General features: G+C 34.0%; 1 protein-coding gene across 1 annotated transcript in view; it reads left to right on the top strand.

Annotated features, from left to right (window-relative positions):
* Window positions 1–20,442, top strand: part of Pbgs (Porphobilinogen synthase) — a 79,504-nt gene that overhangs the window by 43,591 nt on the left and 15,471 nt on the right. The window contains exon 7 of the mRNA XM_090396747.1: window positions 17,940–18,026. Coding sequence (XP_090252873.1) covers window positions 17,940–18,026 — 87 coding nt within the window. The remainder of the gene's footprint in view (window positions 1–17,939; window positions 18,027–20,442) is intronic.

Below are 20,442 nucleotides of genomic sequence, written 5' to 3'. Positions count from 1 at the left end.
ATTTTATTTTATTCTGAAATATTTATTAATACTGAAAAAGTATAACAGACATCCAATTAGGTAGGAATTACTTTGAATTTTGCTGCAGAACTTCTTGAGTGAGTCTTTCAACACCCAGCAAGTATTCTGTAATTTTCATCTTTACATATGCTAAGAGACTTGCATTGTTCGGATGGTTTTGCAATTTTGCAATTTTTTTTTTAACATAGTTCATGTTAAAAAAAAAATTTGCTTGCAGAAATGTTGAACCAAAAACTGAAAGTAGTAGTCCAAATGCCAAATATTTTCGAATTTACATGCGTGTTCAATAAGCACACATCACAGTCTGATCTTGGTTTTTCAACTCATCTGTTGCCATCCATTTATCGTAAATAACAGATGGATGTTATTTTGGTTCTGTTTTAACTATTTATTAACAGAGACAGGTGCCTGCCAATTTTTTTTTGTTGTAAACTTTTTGGGGGTCTTAGCTTCTGCAACTTTCTGTACTTCTAGCTCTCTTCTTCCACAGCTTCCATCAACTGCTATCTTGTCACCAATCTCTTATAAGGCTTTGTCTAATTCTGTGAATGCCTGACCATATATTTTCAGCAGCTTATTTCAAACACTATTCATACTCTGCTGCCACCTTGCTCCATGTTGTATCTACAGTCTTTGTACAATTCAAGATGTCATATCCCCTCAAAGTCTCAGAGTGCTTTCTTGCCATCAGTAGTACTTGAGCAAACATATTCTTAAATAATATGCTTTGAAAGTAGCGATAACATGCCAGTCCATGGGTTGGAGGAGTGTGGTGGTATTTGGTAAATGTATTATGGAATGGCCATCGTGAGTATGAATGATCATAAGTTACATGTGTTGTAAGTCGAGGTCTGACTGTATTCATATAATGAGACCTTATGGTGCTCTAAAACAACTTCTGATAAGACTGCTTTATTTCTTCATGTACAAGTTTATTGTTAGCACAATGGAGAACCATAGCTAACCCACATTGTTGATATTATGCCTTGCTATTTAAAATGAGAAGAAAGAAAGGATTACTTGAAGTTCTACTCTATCAGGTGTGAACAAAAAAAATATGAGAAACAGTTTTTTACTTTGCTAGTACATTCATAATGATAGTGCATCCCAAGTTAACTAGAATGTTATGTTAGTATACTTGAATTTTTGAGACTTTTTCAACTTAATGAGAAGAATTAATAAATAATGGGAGGATGAGATGTGTAATATATTGATAAAATTGAACTGCAAGAAGTCCAAGAGGCAAGGGACTTGAGGGTAATTGTGCAAAAAGAATTGAAGTTCAGAGCATATTGCAAGGGGGGGGAACAAAACAGCACATCAAATTACATTGTTGTTGTTGAAGAACACACACACACTGACAAGCAGAAATTGGAAAGTTATTGCTCCACTTTATAAGCTTAATAAGGTCACATCTGGATTATTGCACATAGGTCATCACATGATGAAGTTAAAAGACTAAGTGAAACGAGGTGGTCTGCAAGTTGGCTTCGAAACGTGGATATAAACAAATTAAAGAGGCATTACTTGAACTATCCATTTCTCCTCATGAAAAACCTATTTCTAAATTATAGAGCTCATCATTGGCTGAAGATTTTGACAATTCAGAAACGGCAATTTTAACAGTTGTGTGGGACAAAATTTTACAACAAATAAATGCTAGTAGTAAATCTCTACAAGATCCTGATATGGATTTGTTGTTAGCTAATAATTTGTTACAGTCTTTAGTTGGTTTTATATTAGAAATAAGAAATAGTTTTGCTGCTTTAAATGAAGAAGCAAATTTATTAACAGATGAGACAAAATTTAAAGATAGGAAGAAAAGAGTGAAAAAAAAAAAAGTGCAATGAAGTTTCACAATCTAATGATGAGATTATATTATTATCTGAGACCTCCAGGGAATCAAGGACTCATTGAGAGAGGCTATAAATCACCCAAACCAGCTATCATATCTTTCCTTAAATTCATTCATACTAGATCAGTATTTCTCAACGTTTTTTGGACCATGCCCACCTCAACGCCTCAAAGATTTTGATGTCTCCCCTCGCCGACAATGATGAGTGTTTTGAGTATATCAGTGATGAGGTGACGAATGCAACATCATTTTCTAATTGCCTCCAAAATATTCAAATTGCCCCCCTGTGGGGCATACGTCTTGCATTGAGAAACACTGCACTAGATGCACTCACTACTATATCTTAGCAAAGTGCGCACTCATTAACCGAACAATCTTATTAGCTTCCAAAACTCGAATACTATCAGCATTCAATAAGGTTATTCTTTCCACATTCATTCTTTATTTTACTTGTGGCATAATGATAAAATTCTTTTGGATTGCCTTTAGCTTGCATGGCCAATTTCTTTTCATACTATACTCTGATTGAGCTTACCACACAATACTCGTTAATTTTTTAGCCTGAACTTTATATATGTCAAAACTCCTCTCACTTTCACATCATCTTCTATCCTATTTATTCTTCAAACACTAGGGATACATTCAGATACGGCCTCATTTAAGCACTTTTTCAAAGATTTCAAAGTATTTGTTTAAATTGATCATAATTATTACATGGGGAAAGAAAATCTCATTGTTAATACTTTTAATGTCATTTGCGATAAGCTAATTTTGAAAATTAATGAAAGCAAAAAGCTATTTAGACAGATACGTTTGACACTTTTTTTTTTTTGGAGAAAGATATAGATCAAGACAAGTACAAGACTAGTATTAAGAAAATTTTACAAACTTATGGGACTGATATTGACTCAGAAAAATTTATTGATGAAGTTAAGCAATTTTTAATAATGATAAAGGAAGAAAGTACTTCAATTAAAAATATGTATAAATTTATAAACGATGGGTTAACGTCTACTTTTCTGAATATAGAAACAATTTTAAAAATATTTTTGACAATGCCTATTTCAAATACAAGTGCTGAACACTCATTTTCAGTGTTGAAACAAATAAAAATTTATTTAAGAAGCAACTTTCACCAAAATAAAACAAGTGACCTGTTATTATGCATTGAATTAGATGTAATGGACTCGATTAATTATGATGACATTTTAGATATATTTGCTAAATCTAAAGCCAAAAAAAAAAAACTTTTAGTTATTAATTTTTTCTAAATTTAAATTTGAACTGATTTATTTTTGCACTTTTTTAAAATGCAAATATATGTATGCCAATGTTGTGTTATTTTTATTTATTAAAATGAGTTATTATATATAGTATTATAGTATGGATATGTATTCCTGACTGCATACCTGGTCACTATGTTTTTACCACTGTGCTGTCATCACTGCTTGTTTCATTTAGCAGTTTTTCAAAGTAATTACTCCACACTTCAAGGATATCATTTTCTCCTGTTTTCATGTCATCACCTTTATCATCTCTAATTCCATTTACAGCACTCTTTCCTCCATTTCTGAGCGTTCTTCAACAACCTTCAGAATATCTTGCCACCTTCTTGATATTTATTTTCTATGTTCTTGCTAAACTCCCCCCATGACTTTTGTTTTGTTGTTTTGTTTTGTTAGCCAGTTTTACACAGTGTTTAGCTTTCTTACATTTGTCTCTGTATTCTCTAAGAGCACAAGCTGACTTATTTGCCAGGAACTATTGATATGCTTTCTTCTTTTTCTTCACTACCTCTTTAACTTCTTGTGTCCACCATGGAGTTCTGATTTTTCTATCCTTGCACACAACCTCACCACATGCCTCTCTGGCTGAATCAATCAGTGTTTTCTTCAGGGCTTGCCACTGAATCTCCAAGGTTTGGTTCCTGCTCTGAAACTCTTTCATTTTTTCATGAATAATATTTGTGTATTTTAGTCTATAGTTCACATCTGAGAGCTGCGCAACTTTTATTCGCTTTAAAACTTTCTTACATGTTATTCTTTTCAATATGAAATTCAATTTTATCCTTGTCGTGACGTTGTTTTCTCATGTTGTGTTCTAATCCGCCATCTTGTTACAAGTCACTTTCATAAAATAAAACACAACCAATTGTAAATTGATCACTAATCCAAGGGTAGAGAAATTTCTATTATACTGCACCACTCTATCCTTAGATAAGTCTATATGAAATAGTAGGATCAATTTAAAGTTAGTTAGCAGTCTTTTCATTCATTCAGGCCAAAGTATATATTCTCTTTCTGGGATTCCCGCTAGATTCGAATTTTTGTGAACGGTGCAGTAAAAAGAAATTCAGGCAAATACAATAGTTAGATTAACCAATGAAACATTTAATATAGGTCATATAACACATACATAAATTTTACTTCTAATTTCTATATACTAGAAACAAGTCAAACATTAAGTTTAGATAATCTCAATAGCACAATCTTCCAAGTCTTCACATGTACTTTCTCAGCTTCTGGGTTACAAAGTTTCTACACTTAAATTAATATAAAGGAACATCCAATCTAGTCAGTTTTCACACAATTCTCAGTCATGCTATAAGTTCAAAATATTACAAGCACTAATAGCTGAAAATATCTTTCAAACAATTCTTATCTCCAACTTTCATTCACAAAGAGATTCCACAGTTAAAGTAGCGTTAAGCATAGCGTAATTAACACACAATTCTTCAAGCATAGAAATAATACACTATGATAAACCTTACCGGAAATAGTTCCTAATACATCAATTATGTTGTGAGCAAACCTTTGGAACTTATTTATCTTACTTAATAAAAACACATCTACAAGACTTATCCACGGTTATACTTAAAGCACTATCAAATGCACTTCAGAATTCTTGACTTCAATTACAGGGTACTTCAACTATCGTCGTTACCACTCATAAACTAATTAAACACCGTGAGGTTCTTTTTAGGGCAAATCGGAAATAAGCCACAATTCTAGAATAGCCAGGTTCATTCAGAATTCTTCCTTAAACATCCAGCTTTTTATTTTATCCGATTGTAGTATTAATTTCCTTTTCATTATTACTGCTGATTATACTTTCAGCTAACTATAAAGCTCGTTTCGTCCTTGCTCACTTATAAAAAAAAATATCCACTCAACTCCTACCCTTAAGAACCTTTTATTTACTTCTACTTCTCTAGTTTATCTCCTTGCTACTTTCTACTTCCAAAATTCCGTTCCGACTCCCCTACTACGTATATATTTTCTCTTCTTATTTAGCCCACGCTCCCTTCCACTCGCGCTCGTTTATTTCGCGCGTCTCTATGACAACCGATAAACGTAAACATTCTCGCGAATGTTACATTAGGCTATACAACTACATTGAGTTATTACATAACATTAAGCTTTCACAAAACAGGAATAATTAGAATATTTGCTTTTCAATAAATGCGGTTAAATTACAAATATAAGTTCTTACAATATTGACATAACAATAAATAAAATAGCTTAATAATATTTAATACAGAATCTATTATCATTAACACATTCCTTTGATTAAAAAATTAAATATTTGACAAAATTAAGGTAGTTATATGAATATTAAGTTTTAAAATAAGTTATATATATTAAATAATATTTACAAGTCTAGCCTTTGTGATGGAAGATCATGTTGGATTCTGAAGCAAATAATAATTACTCTAATATCTACATAATCAGAATCCAACATCCTGCTTAAGACTAAATGGTGATCACTTCCAATTTCAAATCCTCTGTACACTCTGGTGTCCTGCACCGGTGGGAAAACGTCACTATCAACAATAACATAGTCAATGAGACTTTTCTTATTCCTTGCCTCTTCTCTCCATGTGAATTTGTGCACATTTTTATGTTGGAACATTGTGTTAGTAATAACCAGTCCATGTCCTGAGCAGAAATCCAACAGGTATTTGCTGTTATTATTAGCTTTGCCTTTTTTCCAAATTTTCCCAAAATATTTTTGTATGTCTGACAATCATTTCCTACTCTGCTATTTAGATCCTCAACAAGGACCAACATTTCCTTTTTCATTGTGTCAGTTGCTTTCTCTAAAGCCTCCAAAAATTCCTCCACTTCTGCCTTAGTAGAACCTTCTGTGGGACCATAGGCACAAATACGTCTCATTGTCCAGTTCCCCATCCTCATATTTGTCCACATCACTCTACTTGAGACTGTGTGCCATTCAAGAAGATTAGCCTCGTATTTAGTGTTGAATACTGTGGCTACTTCTTCTTTTCCATGATTGTCATTGCCTGAATAGGTGTCCTCCCACGATGAGTCTTTGGACTCCTTGGAGGTGTCAGGAATAATAATAATATAACATTTTGTATTTATTGCCCAGAAAGAACTTACCAGTTTTTGTCTTTTTTGCTTGTCACCTGTAATATGTCAATCTGGTACTTATCCAATTCCTCAGTTAGTCCATTTCTTTGCCATTCAGGCTTCTTATGTTGATTGTACCTATCTTGAACTCTGGTAATGTTGATTTGGGGTAAATTTTAGGATTTGTTCCAGTAGCTGACTTTTTGCTGTTTTCCCTGGTGAAAACAATGGGGGCTTTGTTTAACCAGGCGACGCCCCAGCAAGCATGAAATTCTGTCATGTTGTATCATCATTCGAAATTTTGGTTTAAGCCAATAAGAATACGATTTGGTTGGCTAAATCCCAAATTGCGAGCCCATCCTCCTCCATTCAGTATCCAGGTAGATAACTAACACGGTACACCACAAGAAGGTGAGGATTGGACATTAGGTCAGAAGCCCTGGTCGGTTCTCTGCATTCCTTTGAAGGCTATGTGAAGGTCTCCTCTCAGTTATATAACTTTGACCATTAATCACCTCAAAATTTACTATTTTTCCAAATCTTTCTATTTAAGTGATCACAACATCGTAGATTAGCTCTGCTTATTCTTAAATATTAATACTATCAAGATTTTTTTTTTTCTAATATATTTGTTGTTAATATGGTTCTATCATCTGTTCATTCCTATAATTTCTCAGAACGTTTATATCTGCCATCCCCAGTGTTTTGATCAGATGTTCTGTTTTATTTCTAATACATAAATTAAAATTGGCTCAAACACTGTCTTGTATGCTACTGGTGTTGATGCTTTGGTTGATTGCTTTCATACTCAATATGAATTTATTCAGCTAGCTTCCTTCCATACCAGCCATACGTTATCCTAAATGTTTAAGGATTATCAGTATTATAAAACATGAAAATAATAAAATGAAAAAATTGTTTATTAATACTTAACAAACTTGGAATACTTTTTTAATTCATATCTTCAAGTATATACAGATATAGATGGTAAAAAATCAGAGGCAATTACAACATTCAAACAGTGGCATAGGATTAGATAATTAATTTGACATGTTCATTTCGTACAGGTTATATGTATGTGGTATTGTCATGGTTAAAAGCATAATGCCCATCATATTCTTTGTGTTTTGTAACAGAGAATCATATATGATGTAAAATGACTTCTTGATTTTTATTATACCAGGTGGGTATACGTAGTATTTCAGATTCCTCATTGTATTTATGGGTATAAGCCACTTCAGTTTGAAATGGCCTTAGGGTATTTGATAGCTTTTATTATTATTATATGGGTATCTCCATGGAGTCCAGACTCATTATGGGAAACCTGTGATGAATCTGGACTCCATGAACAAAAGGAACATATATATATATATCAACTGGCAATCAGATGTAGAAATTACTTTTTTTGAATACACCATCTTTAATCATCATCATCATCATCATCAAATTCCTGCCATGTACCCTCAGGGGGTGTACAGGATATGATAGTACTACATGAAAAAATTACATCATTGCTAACTTCCTATCTATAATTTTCCTCCAATTCAGTCTGTTACTTGTCAAGACTACAACATTATCAGATCTCATATTTCTATTGTCTAAGGCACTTTGTACCGTATCAATCCACCTATATCTTGGTCTTCCTCTGGGTCGTTTTGCTGCCAACCTGGCAGAGAACACTTGTTTTGCTAATCTTTCCTCTCCCATTCTATTTAAGTGACCATACCACCTGAGATTAGCTCTACTAAAGCATTCCTGGATGCTGACAATGTCAAGTTCTTTCCTATTATCCTCGTTTTTAATATGATATTGCCATTGATGCCATCTGTTCATGCCTCTAATCTTTCTCAGGACTCTCATATCTGCGGTCTCTAGTCTTTGGTGAAGTGTTTTACTTCTGACCAAGCTCTCAGATCCATAAGTTAAAACTGGTTTGAACACTGTCTTGTATACAGCTAATTTAGTGTTCCGACTAATTTCTCTCTTATTCCATATGAATTTATTCAATTGACTTCCCACCATACCAGCTTTGTTAATTCTCTTGTCTATTTCCATATTTAATTTACCATCTTCACTAGAAATCGTGCCTAAGTAGCTGAAATGTTTCACTTGTTCCACAGGTTCTCCATTCACAACACAGTTGACATTTTCAATGATTCTGCCTATTTTCATTGTCTTTGTCTTTTTATTACTGACCTTCATACCATATCTATTACAACAGTTATTCAATTTAGTCAGGGAATCTTGCAGACTTGTAGCAGATTTATTTAGAAGTATAACATCATCTGCATAAAGCAAAGAGCTGAGATTAACACCTCCAATTTTGATATCAGGTTTAATACCACTTTCCTTCATAATGTGATCCATATAGATAATGAATAACAGGGGATAATGTACATCCTTGTCTGACACCAGATTTAACATTAAACCATCTTCCTGTACTTCCTTGAATTCTAACTGCTGACTTGCAACTCAAATAAAGACTAAGTAGTGATATAATGCCCCATTAACACCATATAACTGTAGCGTTCGGAATAGCTTCTCTCTTGGCACCTTGTCATATGCCTTTCCCAGATCTACAAAACTTAAATACAGATCTTTGTTATATTCCTATGATTTCTCATCTGTCTGTCGTAAAGTGAAAATCTGATCCTGATAGCCTCTATTTGGCCAATATCCAGCTTGTTCTTCACCGAGCTTTTCTTCCACAATTCTTCTCAACCGTTTCTCAAGTATACTTGCATAAATCTTGCCAGGAACACTCAGTAGGGAAATACCTCTGTAATTCTCACATTCACTTTTATTTCCCTTTTTATATATGGGTACTATGAGAGAGCACTACTCCAATCTTCGGGAATTCGTCCCTCTGTCCAGGCTTTCTGAACTATGCAGTGCAGCCACTGTAAGACTTTTATACCACCATACATCAGCATTTCTGGTCGAATATCATCTACTCCTGCTGCCTTTTCACATTTCAAGCTTCTGATGCTTTTTTCTACTTCAAGTATAGATATGTATTCCTGACTGCATGCCTGGTCAGTGTTTTTTACTACTGTGCTGTCATCACTGCTTCTTTCATTTAGCAGTTTTTCAAAGTAATTACTCCATACTTCAAGGATATCTTTTTCTCCCGTTTTCATGTCACCTTTATCATCTCTAACTCCTTTTACAGCAATCTTTCCTCCATTCCTAAGCTTCTTCAACAACCTCCAGAATATTTTGCTACTTTCTTGATATTTATTTTCTATATTCTTGCCAAAGTCCTCCCATGACTTTTGTTTAGCTAGTTTTACACAGTGTTTAGCATCCTTGCATTTGTCTCTGTATTCTCTAAGAGCACAAGCTGACTTATTTGCCAGGAACTTTTGATATGCTTTCTTCTTTTCCTTCACTGCCTCTTTAACTTCCTGTGTCCACCATGGAGTTCTAATTTTTCTGTCCTTGCAGACAACTTCACTACATGCCTCTCTAGCTGAATCAATCAGGGCTTTCTTCAAGGTTTGACACTTCTCAGACTCTTTCATTTTTTTTTTCAATAAACGTTGTGTATTTTAGTCTACAGTTCACATCTGAGAGCTGCTCAACTTTTATTCGCTTTAAAACTTTCTTACATGTTATTCTTTTCAATATGAAATTCAATTTTATCCTGCTCAAGAATAAATAGTTATTACTTCCAATTTCAAATCCTCTGTACACCCTGGTGTCTTGCACCAGGGAGAAAACATCCTATCAACAATAACATAGTCAATGAGACTTTTCTTATTCCTTGCCTCTTCTCTCCATGTGAATTTGTGCTCATTTTTATGTTGGAACATGGTGTTAGTAATAACCAGTGCATGTCCTGAGCAAAAATCCAACAAATATTTGCCATTATTATTAGCTTTGCCCTTTTTTCCAAATTTTCCCAAAATATTTTTGTTTGTCTGACAATCATTTCCTACTCTGCTATTTAGATCTCCAACAAGGACCAACTTTTCCTTTTTCATTGTGTCAGTTGCTTTTTCTAAAGCCTCAAAAAATTCCTCCACTTCTACCTTAGTAGAACCTTCTGTGGGACCATAGGCACAAATAAGTCTCATTGTCCAGTACCCCATTCTCATATTTGTCCACATTACTCTACTTGAGATTGCCTGCCATTCAAGAAGATTAGCCTCATATTTTGTGTTGAATACTATGGCTACTCCTTCTTTTCCTTGATTGTCATTGCCTGAATATAACATTTTGTATTTATTGCCCAGAAAGATCTCACCAGTTTTTGTCTTTTTTGTTTCAGTCACCCCTATTATGTCGATCTGGTACTTATCTAATTTCTCAGCTAGCTCTATTTCTTTGCCATTCAGGCTTCTTATGTTGATAGTACTGATCTTTAACTCTGGTGATGTTGAGTTGGGGTGTGTTTTCAGATTTGTTCCAGTAGCTGACCTTTTGCTGTTCGCCTTGGTTCCCTGGTAAAATCTTGTTCTTTAAATTTAATTAGTCCAGATATTATTCTTCTTGCCTCTTGCCACGAATCTTTAGCCAATTGCATTGTTTTATCTGGCTTTGAATTTTTCTGATAATTTATCACTGATGAGTGATTCTTTTCTATTCAAAATATTTGATTCAGGCAATCAATAAACTGTCCAATTCTCTTTGGTTTATTGGTTGATAAAATAGTTCTTGTGACAGGAAGATAGGCTAATTAAAAATTTATACATAATGATTATCTGAATTTGTATTCTTGAACATGTTGGTACATTTGTGTGTGTTTGCATATGAATACATCAGGGATTGTAAAAAACACATGCAGTAATGTAACATTTATCTGCCCTTCAAAACAATGACCACTTCGATTAATCAATTTCTGGTAGAGCATTATGTAATTGTACTTCAGTTTTATCAGAATGGAGTGTTCTGATAATTATCACCAATGAGGGTCAGATAAATGGTTGATTACTGTATGTGCATATGTGACTTAATGTAAAAGTTGTTTTTCTACACGTGAATACGACTTTGTTATTGCAACCAAGGGACAATTGCACTTTCAAGGCTTACTATCTCTGTAGAACATTTGCATAAGTACTTGAAACTGCAACAAGGGACAGTGGAAGTTCTGTGAATTTTTGAAAAAATATAACATGAGTGATCATTGAAACATTCATGCAGCATGGGAAGAAGTGACACGGCAACGTGAGAGTAGTTTGGAAGCATCTTTTACTCTATTGCACAAATGATTTTACTGGCTTCAAGAATGTAGTTCAAAAATTTATTGAAGATATAACTAATATTGATAATGACCTTGGTTTTAAAGGCATGGATATAGCTAACATTCCAGAATGACTGAATTTGCATTAAGAACAACTAAGTGACAATGATCTCCATCAAATAGAGAAACAGTGTTTGTATATAAAGAAGCTGAAGAAAAAGAGTGTGAGCCAACTAATAATTTTACAGCAAAGGAGATAAAAGAAGTAGGTGAAATTGCAGACAACCTCAAACCAGAGGTAATGGTTGTTGATCCTAACATTGAATGAAGCATGATATTTTGGCAGAGCTTGTTGTTGGCTCAGAAATTGTATGATGAAAAAATGAAAGCCAGTGCTGTTCAAATGATTATGTTCATTTCTGTAACAAATAGTTTATTCATTGTGTATTTTATGCAATAAACATTTAATTCCATAATGAAAATGAATTTTCATTATCATATTATCACATCTACAAGTAAAAGGTTATTATAAAGATATATTTTAAAACTTCTTTATAGATATTCCTGTTGATTAACACATTTCCATTTTGCGTGATGCGCTCATGGAATGAATTAATTGCATTAATCAAGGCCAGCCTATATACTGTTCACATGATTTTGTCAGCACTGAGTGATTAGTCTTGGGCTCTATTTATGGAGTTAGTTTTATGTTTGTGAGATGGAAAACCAACATCAAACACATCTGTCAGTGCTATAAATGTACAGCATAAGTATGATTTTGATTAATTTGTGGAGTTTATGCAATTGCCACCTTAGATGGACTTATATTATCAATCTTCCACCAGAAAATATATCAACTGTCATAGTATACAAAAAAAAAAAGCAGTCATGTAATTATTTCATGTGAAAATTTTGTTTACATTCATTTATATATATAATATGGATGTGGACAAGAAAATATTATGAACTATAATGTACTATCCTAACAAGCAAAAAATCAAATAAAATAAATCTTCCATGATAATTAATTAGGTAATGAGTGCATTGTGATAGTGGGTTTCCAAAATTTGATAACTTTAAGCGGCTGATAATACTAATTTATTACCTAATTTCTTTTTTTTTAAAAAAAGTTTTCTGTTGTAAATAAAATTTTCATACAATTTACATACTATTGCTGTTTCCTTCTTAGAGTTCTAAAGCATTTTTACAACATATCATTGGTATCAGGAATTGGACCATTACATCAGCAAAACAATCACAGGCAGCTATCATATTTTAATGGAATAAATAATACAAGGTGCTTATAAGATTCTAACTTTGGACACTTCTAGAGTTTCTAACCATAATTGTTTGCATTATATTTTATAACATATTGATATTGATTTGATGATAAGTAAGATACAGGTAAACATATGTCTGTCCACTTCTAGGACAAATGAAAGCGATGGGACATTGCCAAATGTAGTTTCTCAGGTCTTGAATCTAAATGAGTTGGTAATTTTGCCAGCCTCATTGGCCAAGTGGTTAATGTATCTGCTCTCCAACCAGCAGGCTGTAGGTTGACATCCTGCCATACATAGGTGTTTGTGATTTTGTTTAGGTGGTATATGAATTTCATCATCACCTTGTAGCCCACTGCCGAACTTATTGGAGGCCTGAAATGGCTTGAAGAAAAGTTCATGTTTAGTACCTAGAGCAGGGTTTCTAGAGTAGGTAAAACAAATAAATAAATAATATATATATATATATACACACACACACACACACACACACACACACACACACACACTAGGGGGGGCCCTGGCGCCTACACCCCCCCCCCCTGTGTTCCGGACTGGTAGGCCGGTTCTCCTTGAATTCTGATGACTTGAATTTTGAAAACTCGGAAGGGGGGGAGGTTCCGCTCCTGGTGCCTACGGTGCCTGATCTAAAATGACAGTGGCATTCCCTTTATCTGCTTTTGTGATAATATCTTGGTTAGTTTCCCCCCCCCCCCCTGTGTTCCGGACTGGTAGGCCGGTTCTCCTTGAATTCTGATGACTTGAATTTTGAAAACTCGGAAGGGGGGGAGGTTCCGCTCCTGGTGCCTACGGTGCCTGATCTAAAATGACAGTGGCATTCCCTTTATCTGCTTTTGTGATAATATCTTGGTTAGTTTTTAGGGATTTAAGGACCCGTTTTTCCATTTTAGGTCGCTTCTTAGTTTTTTGTTTGAATTTAGTATACTAGATTGACGGGGAGGGATCTTAACCTCTCTCAATATGGTAAATGATATCAAGTTTGTTTACTGACCTCGGTGCAATGGCATAGTTTAGACCTTTCTCTAGCAGTTATCTCTAATCTTTATCTCTAGCAAAAGCAGATAAAGGGAATGCCACTGTCGTTTTAGATCGGACAACTTACATAGAAAAAAAATGAACCATTTGGTATCGGACCACAACACCTACCAAATGGTAAACTACAACCCCACGAAACGTATAAAAAAAGAAAACAACTGAATTAATTAAATCCATTAACACATGGCCAGAAGAAACAACAAAAAAACTAATACCTCATTATGCTTGTGCACCCAGAATTTATGGCCTGCCAAAAATACACAAAGCAGATGCACCACTACGTCTGATTGTTGAAGGAATCAACAGCCCAAATTACCACCTAGCCAAAAAATTAGTAGCCACACTCAAGGAATTGGCAGGTCAGTCCCCTTCCTACATAAAAAAAAAAAAAAAAAAAAAAAAAAAAAAAAAAAATACACAACATTTCATAAACAAAATTATAAACATTACACTCAACAACCAAGATTTATTAGTCAGCTTTGACATAACTTCCCTTTTCACCAATGTCCCGATCGATGATACTATCTTGCTCCTACAGAACATATTTCCACACGACATCACGGTCCTCTTTGTCCATGTACTCTGCTCCGGATATTTCATGTGGCAAAACAATTTTTACCTTCAAAATGAGGGTACAGCCATGGGCTCACCACTTTCCCGTCCAATAGCTAACTTTTATATGGAAGACTTTGAGCAACGAGCTTTAGAGTCAGCATGCCTAAAGCCCACAATTTGGCTCAGATACGTCGACAATATTTTCGCAATTTGGCCCAACGGCTGTGAAGCACTAAATACATTCCTTAGCCACCTGAACAAACAACAAATTTATCCAATTCACCATCGAAATAGCAAAAAAAAAACAACTCTCTTCTGTTCCTAGACATACTTGTCACACGTCTTCCCTCAGGCTCTCTCTTTCTACCACAAACCTACACACACAGTCCAGTACATACACAAAAATTCCTATCACCACCCAACACAAAAACTAGGTATCATAAGCACCCTTGCACACAGAGCTCAAACTATTTGTTCAAATGAACAAGCTCTAAACCAGGAACACAAGGTTATCAACCATACATTTATAAAAAATGGATACAGTAAAAAACTAATCACAAGATCCTCCACAGAAATACTAGTAAAAACAAAAAAAGATTTCAAGAATGATATTGCCATACCTTATGCTAGAGGCATTTCCGAAAAAATAGACAGAACGCTACACAAATACAACATCAAAACCACCTTTAAATCCCCAACAAAATTAAGACACCAACTCAGTTCTTCAAAAGATCCTCTTCCACACTTAGCCCACCCAGGGTATACAAAATACAATGCACATGTAATCTACCATATATAGGAGAAACAGGACGAACCATCTCAGTTAGAAAGGACAAACACAAACGACACATTAACTACCTCCATTTTGGAAAAACCGGCCTTTCTGACCATGCACTCCAAACATACCACAGAATTGATTGGAATAATACCACGTCCCTACACCACGCCAAAACCTGGTTCAAGAGGAAATTTAAAGAAGCATGTGAAATGCTCAAACATAATCCAAATCTGAACAAAAACGATGGCCTAACCATTCCAAGAATGTGGAGGACCCATTTGCAACCTTTATAGCAACCAGAACAAGCCAAAAAAAAAAAAAAAAAAAATCCCACTACATGAAGACTTGAAGTGTTTTTTTTTTTTCCTCCCCCCTTAACATTCAATAGCAACTTGAACTGTACAAATCCAGAAGAATCTTAGTACATGAGGATTTTAGTAGAGTTTATTGTAGTTTTTTATTTATTTTCTTTATTAATTATATATTATTTCTTTTATTTTATGTTATTTAATTATCACTAGAGGTCAGGCTAAGAAACATTAGTTAACAGCATAGATTTAATTTACCTTTATAGAGTGCAAGAGCATGTAGCTTGGTTCCCTATACACATGTATCCTTCTGATGATGACCTCAATACAGGGGTCAAAATGTCAAGTGTTATTTTATTAATAATTAGTAAAATAATCTTTTCAACACGTGTGTTTTGTGTCCTTAAATTCGTAAATATAATATACTATAAGTTTACAACCTTTCATGGGTGGCAGTCGCATAAAAAAAAAAAAAAAAAACTTGCAGGGAGTAGAAGGCCCAGTGGGATATAGAAATTCATGTACATGAATCTTAGAAGCATCAGAAATAAGAGCAAGCAGGTTTAGACAATGAGTGGTTCAACTTGGCCAAAAATTATTGGCATTAGTAAGATTTAGTTGTTGGAAGATGATATACAATAGAATGCAAGACATAATGAAATTTCAGGGTGGATAGATGTGGAAGAAGTATTACTGTGATAACTGAAGAACAACCCCCCCCCCCCACAGTTGAATAAGGGGACTTTGGGGGAGGGGGGAGGAAACGGTTCATTACACAGGATGGAAATGGAATTTATACACTTAAAGGATAATTATGTGAAACAGTAAGTAGTGAAGGGGTTTGATAATGGAGCTGGTAATAGCTTCAGAAGATGTATTTGTAACCAAGCTGCTCTGCCTCATTCAGGGAAATTGTCCTTGGAGGTTGCTGAATATGTGGAATTCTTGGTTAAGAAGGGATATATGCAGAACTACAGAGTTAGTGATTATGACATAGCCAGGGTCCTCCTGACATGAGCTATGTAGGCTGATAGTGCATCCCTCTAGCTTGTTATGTAATTATTCCAAGTCACGTGGGCATAAGAAGCCCAAGTGACTTGGAATAATTCTATGGCATAAGAAGCTGAGGAGGAGGAATGTGGATTTAAGTAGTATAGGTCATATGTTAGAGGGATACACTATCAGCCAGGATCAGGAGGATAATCCACGTGGGAAATGAATGAGTAGTATCATTACACAAGCGTTATGAGAAGGAAAAAAAAACGTGGCGGGAATATAAAGAAAAAGATGATTAGCATACTCATGAGCAATACAAAGCACTGGCCAGAAGGATGATTGGCCTGGTAAGGAGGGGAAAACCTATGAAAGAAAATTAGCTGTGAGAAGGCTAAATGAAATCCTAAAGAGCTCTTTTGCAAGTAAAAGATTACTCTGTTGCAAGTAAAAGGAAGAAGAATTATAGAAGGATAACCAATGAATGCTGGTGTAATAGAAACAGAACAAGTAGTTGAACTACTAAGTGTGTATCATCTATATGCGATATTGCAGTTGCCAGTACAGTTCAAGATAAAGGAACTGGAGGTACTTAGCATATTGAGAAATATATAGATTTGAATAAAACAGCAGGATTGGATGGGATGATATCTCATCCAAACCCTCTGCACATTTCCATAGCACACATGCTATCAGCATGTGTGTTATATGACCAGCTGGGATTAAAAGATTACATACCGTGTAATTACATTACACTGACATTATTAGACTGCAGGAAATTGGTGAGGCTAGGAATTAAAGATGGTGGACAGGGAGTTGAAATTCAGAGAGCATATTGCAGAGGTGGGCGAAGTAGTTCAAAAGATTACTTGGGTATTGAAGAACAAGTATAAGTAAGTGGGTTATCTCTCTTCATAAGATTTGATATAACCACATCTTGACTACTGTGCATAAGTTTGGATGCTTGAGATGAGGAAAGGACTAAGATAGTGACAGATACTGTGAAATGAGAATAGATGGAAGATTGAATTGGTTGCAAAATTTAGCTGATAGGTGGAAATAAGGGGGATGTGATAGAAACTTAAGTTTTATAAAGGAGTTCTTTGATACATGACAAGTAGGAACTCTTACACAATCTCTAGGAGGGGCTCTCCATGGAGGTTGTGTAATTATGTGTGGTTAGTGAGTGCGAGGACTAGATTTTTGCTTAGCCAGTAATGAATGACTGAAGGAGGTTGCCAGAGATAATTATGAGTGCTTTGTCAATGAGCAAGTTTAAGGAGAGGCATGATAAGTATTGTGTGGATAGCAGTTAGTGTAAACCTCCTGTGACTCTATGAATGAAGATGCCTAATATGATATGTATAATATGAAATTCCATTATCAAATGATTTTCAGTAAGTAGATCATACTGCATATTATTTACATTATTTTTTTTTTTTAGTAATTTTGTGTGAATTTGTTAATATAAGTAGCATTTAATATAACAAAGAAGCTTTTTTTTTTCATCATTCAAAGAAATGTTTTTGATTTAGGCAAGAGATGTAGAAGAGGGAGCGGATATGTTGATGGTAAAACCTGGTCTTCCATATCTCGATATTGTTCATCAAACAAAGCATCAGGTGAGATCATACTTCTTAAATAGATAGATAAACTTGTCATTAAACTAGAAGTTAACAAACATTATTTTCAGTATAATGCAAATAAAATTTACATAAAACATTTGTAAATATTCCATCTAATAAATAACATTTAAGCAGCATGGCAACACATACTAATGTATTGATTGTTATTATGTTAACTATTAAATTTAATATTAATTTAAGTAATATTAATTCATTAAATTAATATGAATTATTACATTAACTATTAAATGTATTGATTGTATTAACTTTAGATGCAGCTTGATATAACAGAAGTCTTGTACAATTGCAGTTATGGATCCGTTTTTCTAGATGTCAATTATTTTTATTGCCACCACCTATTCATGTTAAGAGTTTGATTATTTCAACTATTTCTTTAAAAAAATCTTTTGGTAGAGGGACAGCTATGGAAAGTCTGTTTAAAAACAAAAACATATGTAACTACAATGATATTTTAATAAAAATTACTGTTAACATACAAATATGTCAGTTTGTATGTTGCTAATAATCTGTGTGGAATAAACAATGGAAAATTCCAATGCTGCATGGTAACAAACTGCATGTTGTAAAAAAACAGTGGTTATCTTTTGTGCAGTTATTAGAACACAAGGTTGTAAATTATACTCTGTTAGGATCCTTTTAAAAAAATTATAAACATACAGTTGCTAATAAGCAGTTTCCCAAATTTTGGGGCATAGAACTTGATGTTTTAGTTTGAGGCCACAAATTTGCCATTGTTTCAAAGTGTTTCCCTTACTTGGACTTGCTACACAATATTGAAAGTAACATTTTGCAGCTTTCCAGTGAAAAATTCAACATAATAATGTTTCAAAGTTGCTAAGATTACCTATTTTTAAATATGTAGTCTTGTAATTAGTAAAAGTAACCCATTTTGTGTTTACTACTGATCTGTGCTAACCTGCACCTGTTTAAAACTCTGTATATAGGTTTAACTTAAAGGTTATAGATTTAGGTTTGTACCATGAATATCATTTAAGTATCTCTGGTTTCTTTTATCTACTTCGAAAACAATACTAGTTTTCCCCAAAAACTATTGAAACTCCTATATTATATTCATGTACCTTTTTATCTCAAAATAAGAAGAGAAATTGTAATAAAAAAGAAACTGTTTAATTAAATTTAGTAAATAACTATACAAAAATAATTATTTGCATTAAAAAAAACTAAAAGATTACACCTTCTCTCTCGCACTTGCCCACTTTAAATTCAGGGATAAAAAAAAATTCCAACGATAAACAAAGGAAACAAATATATTATGAAAAATTATGGAGACAACTACCGTGTCGGAGCCGAAACTTTAGTTTAATATAAATCAAAATGAACACTCGACATTTTGATCTTCATATCACGGTCATCATCTGGAGCATACACATATATACAAAGAAACAAGCTACACTATAATCTACATGGTTTGCTAAAGTAACTGACTAACTGTTACAACTGTTATAAAGAACACGTAACACTTTATGAACAAAATTAAAAACATGATGTTCTGCAAAGATGATTTATTAGTCAGTTTTGACGTTTCTGCCCTTTTCACAAATGTCCCTATCAGTGACACAATTCTTCTCCTACAGAACAAATTTCCACCTGACATTACGGCCCTCTTTGTCCACGTACTACGTTCTGGTTACTTCATGTGGCAAAATAAATTTTACCTACAAAAAGAAGGTATGACCATGGGCTCACCACTATCCCCCTAATTGCTAACTTTTATATGAAAGCTTTTGAGCAAAGTGCTCTTGATTCCTTTGCTCTAAAACCTACAGTGTGGCTTAGATACATTGACGATGTTTTCGTTATCTGGCCACATGGTCGACAAACTTTAAACACATTCTTTAGCCACCTGAACACACAACATGAACACACGATTTACTATTGAAATTGAAAATCAGAAATCGCTCCCATTTCTGGATACGCTGGTCACACGTCTTCCTTCAGGCAGTCTATCCTTCATACTTTACCGCAAACTGACAAATACTGGCCAATATATACATGCTAACTCATATCACCACCCCCTGTTGCAAAAATCTGGAGTCATTAACACTCTTAAAAACAGAGCAAACAACAATTAGAAATTAAAAATAAATTAAAAATTAAAAATTAGAGCAAATAACAATTTGTTCTAATCAACAAGCTCTTAAACAAGAATTAAAGATTATTAGCAACACATTTATGAATAATGGCTATAACAAAAATACTATTAATAAAGTTCTTCACAAAACTTCATTAAAAAAGAATATAGATTACAGAAACCATAGTCATCCCATACATTAAAGGGTTATCAGAAAACATCAATAAAATTCTACACGATTACAATCTTAATGCCGTTTTTAAACCACCTATAAAATTAAAAAACATATTCAACTCCTCT

Source organism: Typopeltis vanoorti, chromosome 8 (assembly GCF_054136105.1).
Source record: "Typopeltis vanoorti isolate ZY-2024b chromosome 8, IOZ_Tvanoo_1.0, whole genome shotgun sequence".
Classification (NCBI taxonomy): Eukaryota; Metazoa; Arthropoda; class Arachnida; order Uropygi; family Thelyphonidae; genus Typopeltis; species Typopeltis vanoorti.
This window is presented reverse-complemented; position numbering and strand designations above follow the sequence as displayed.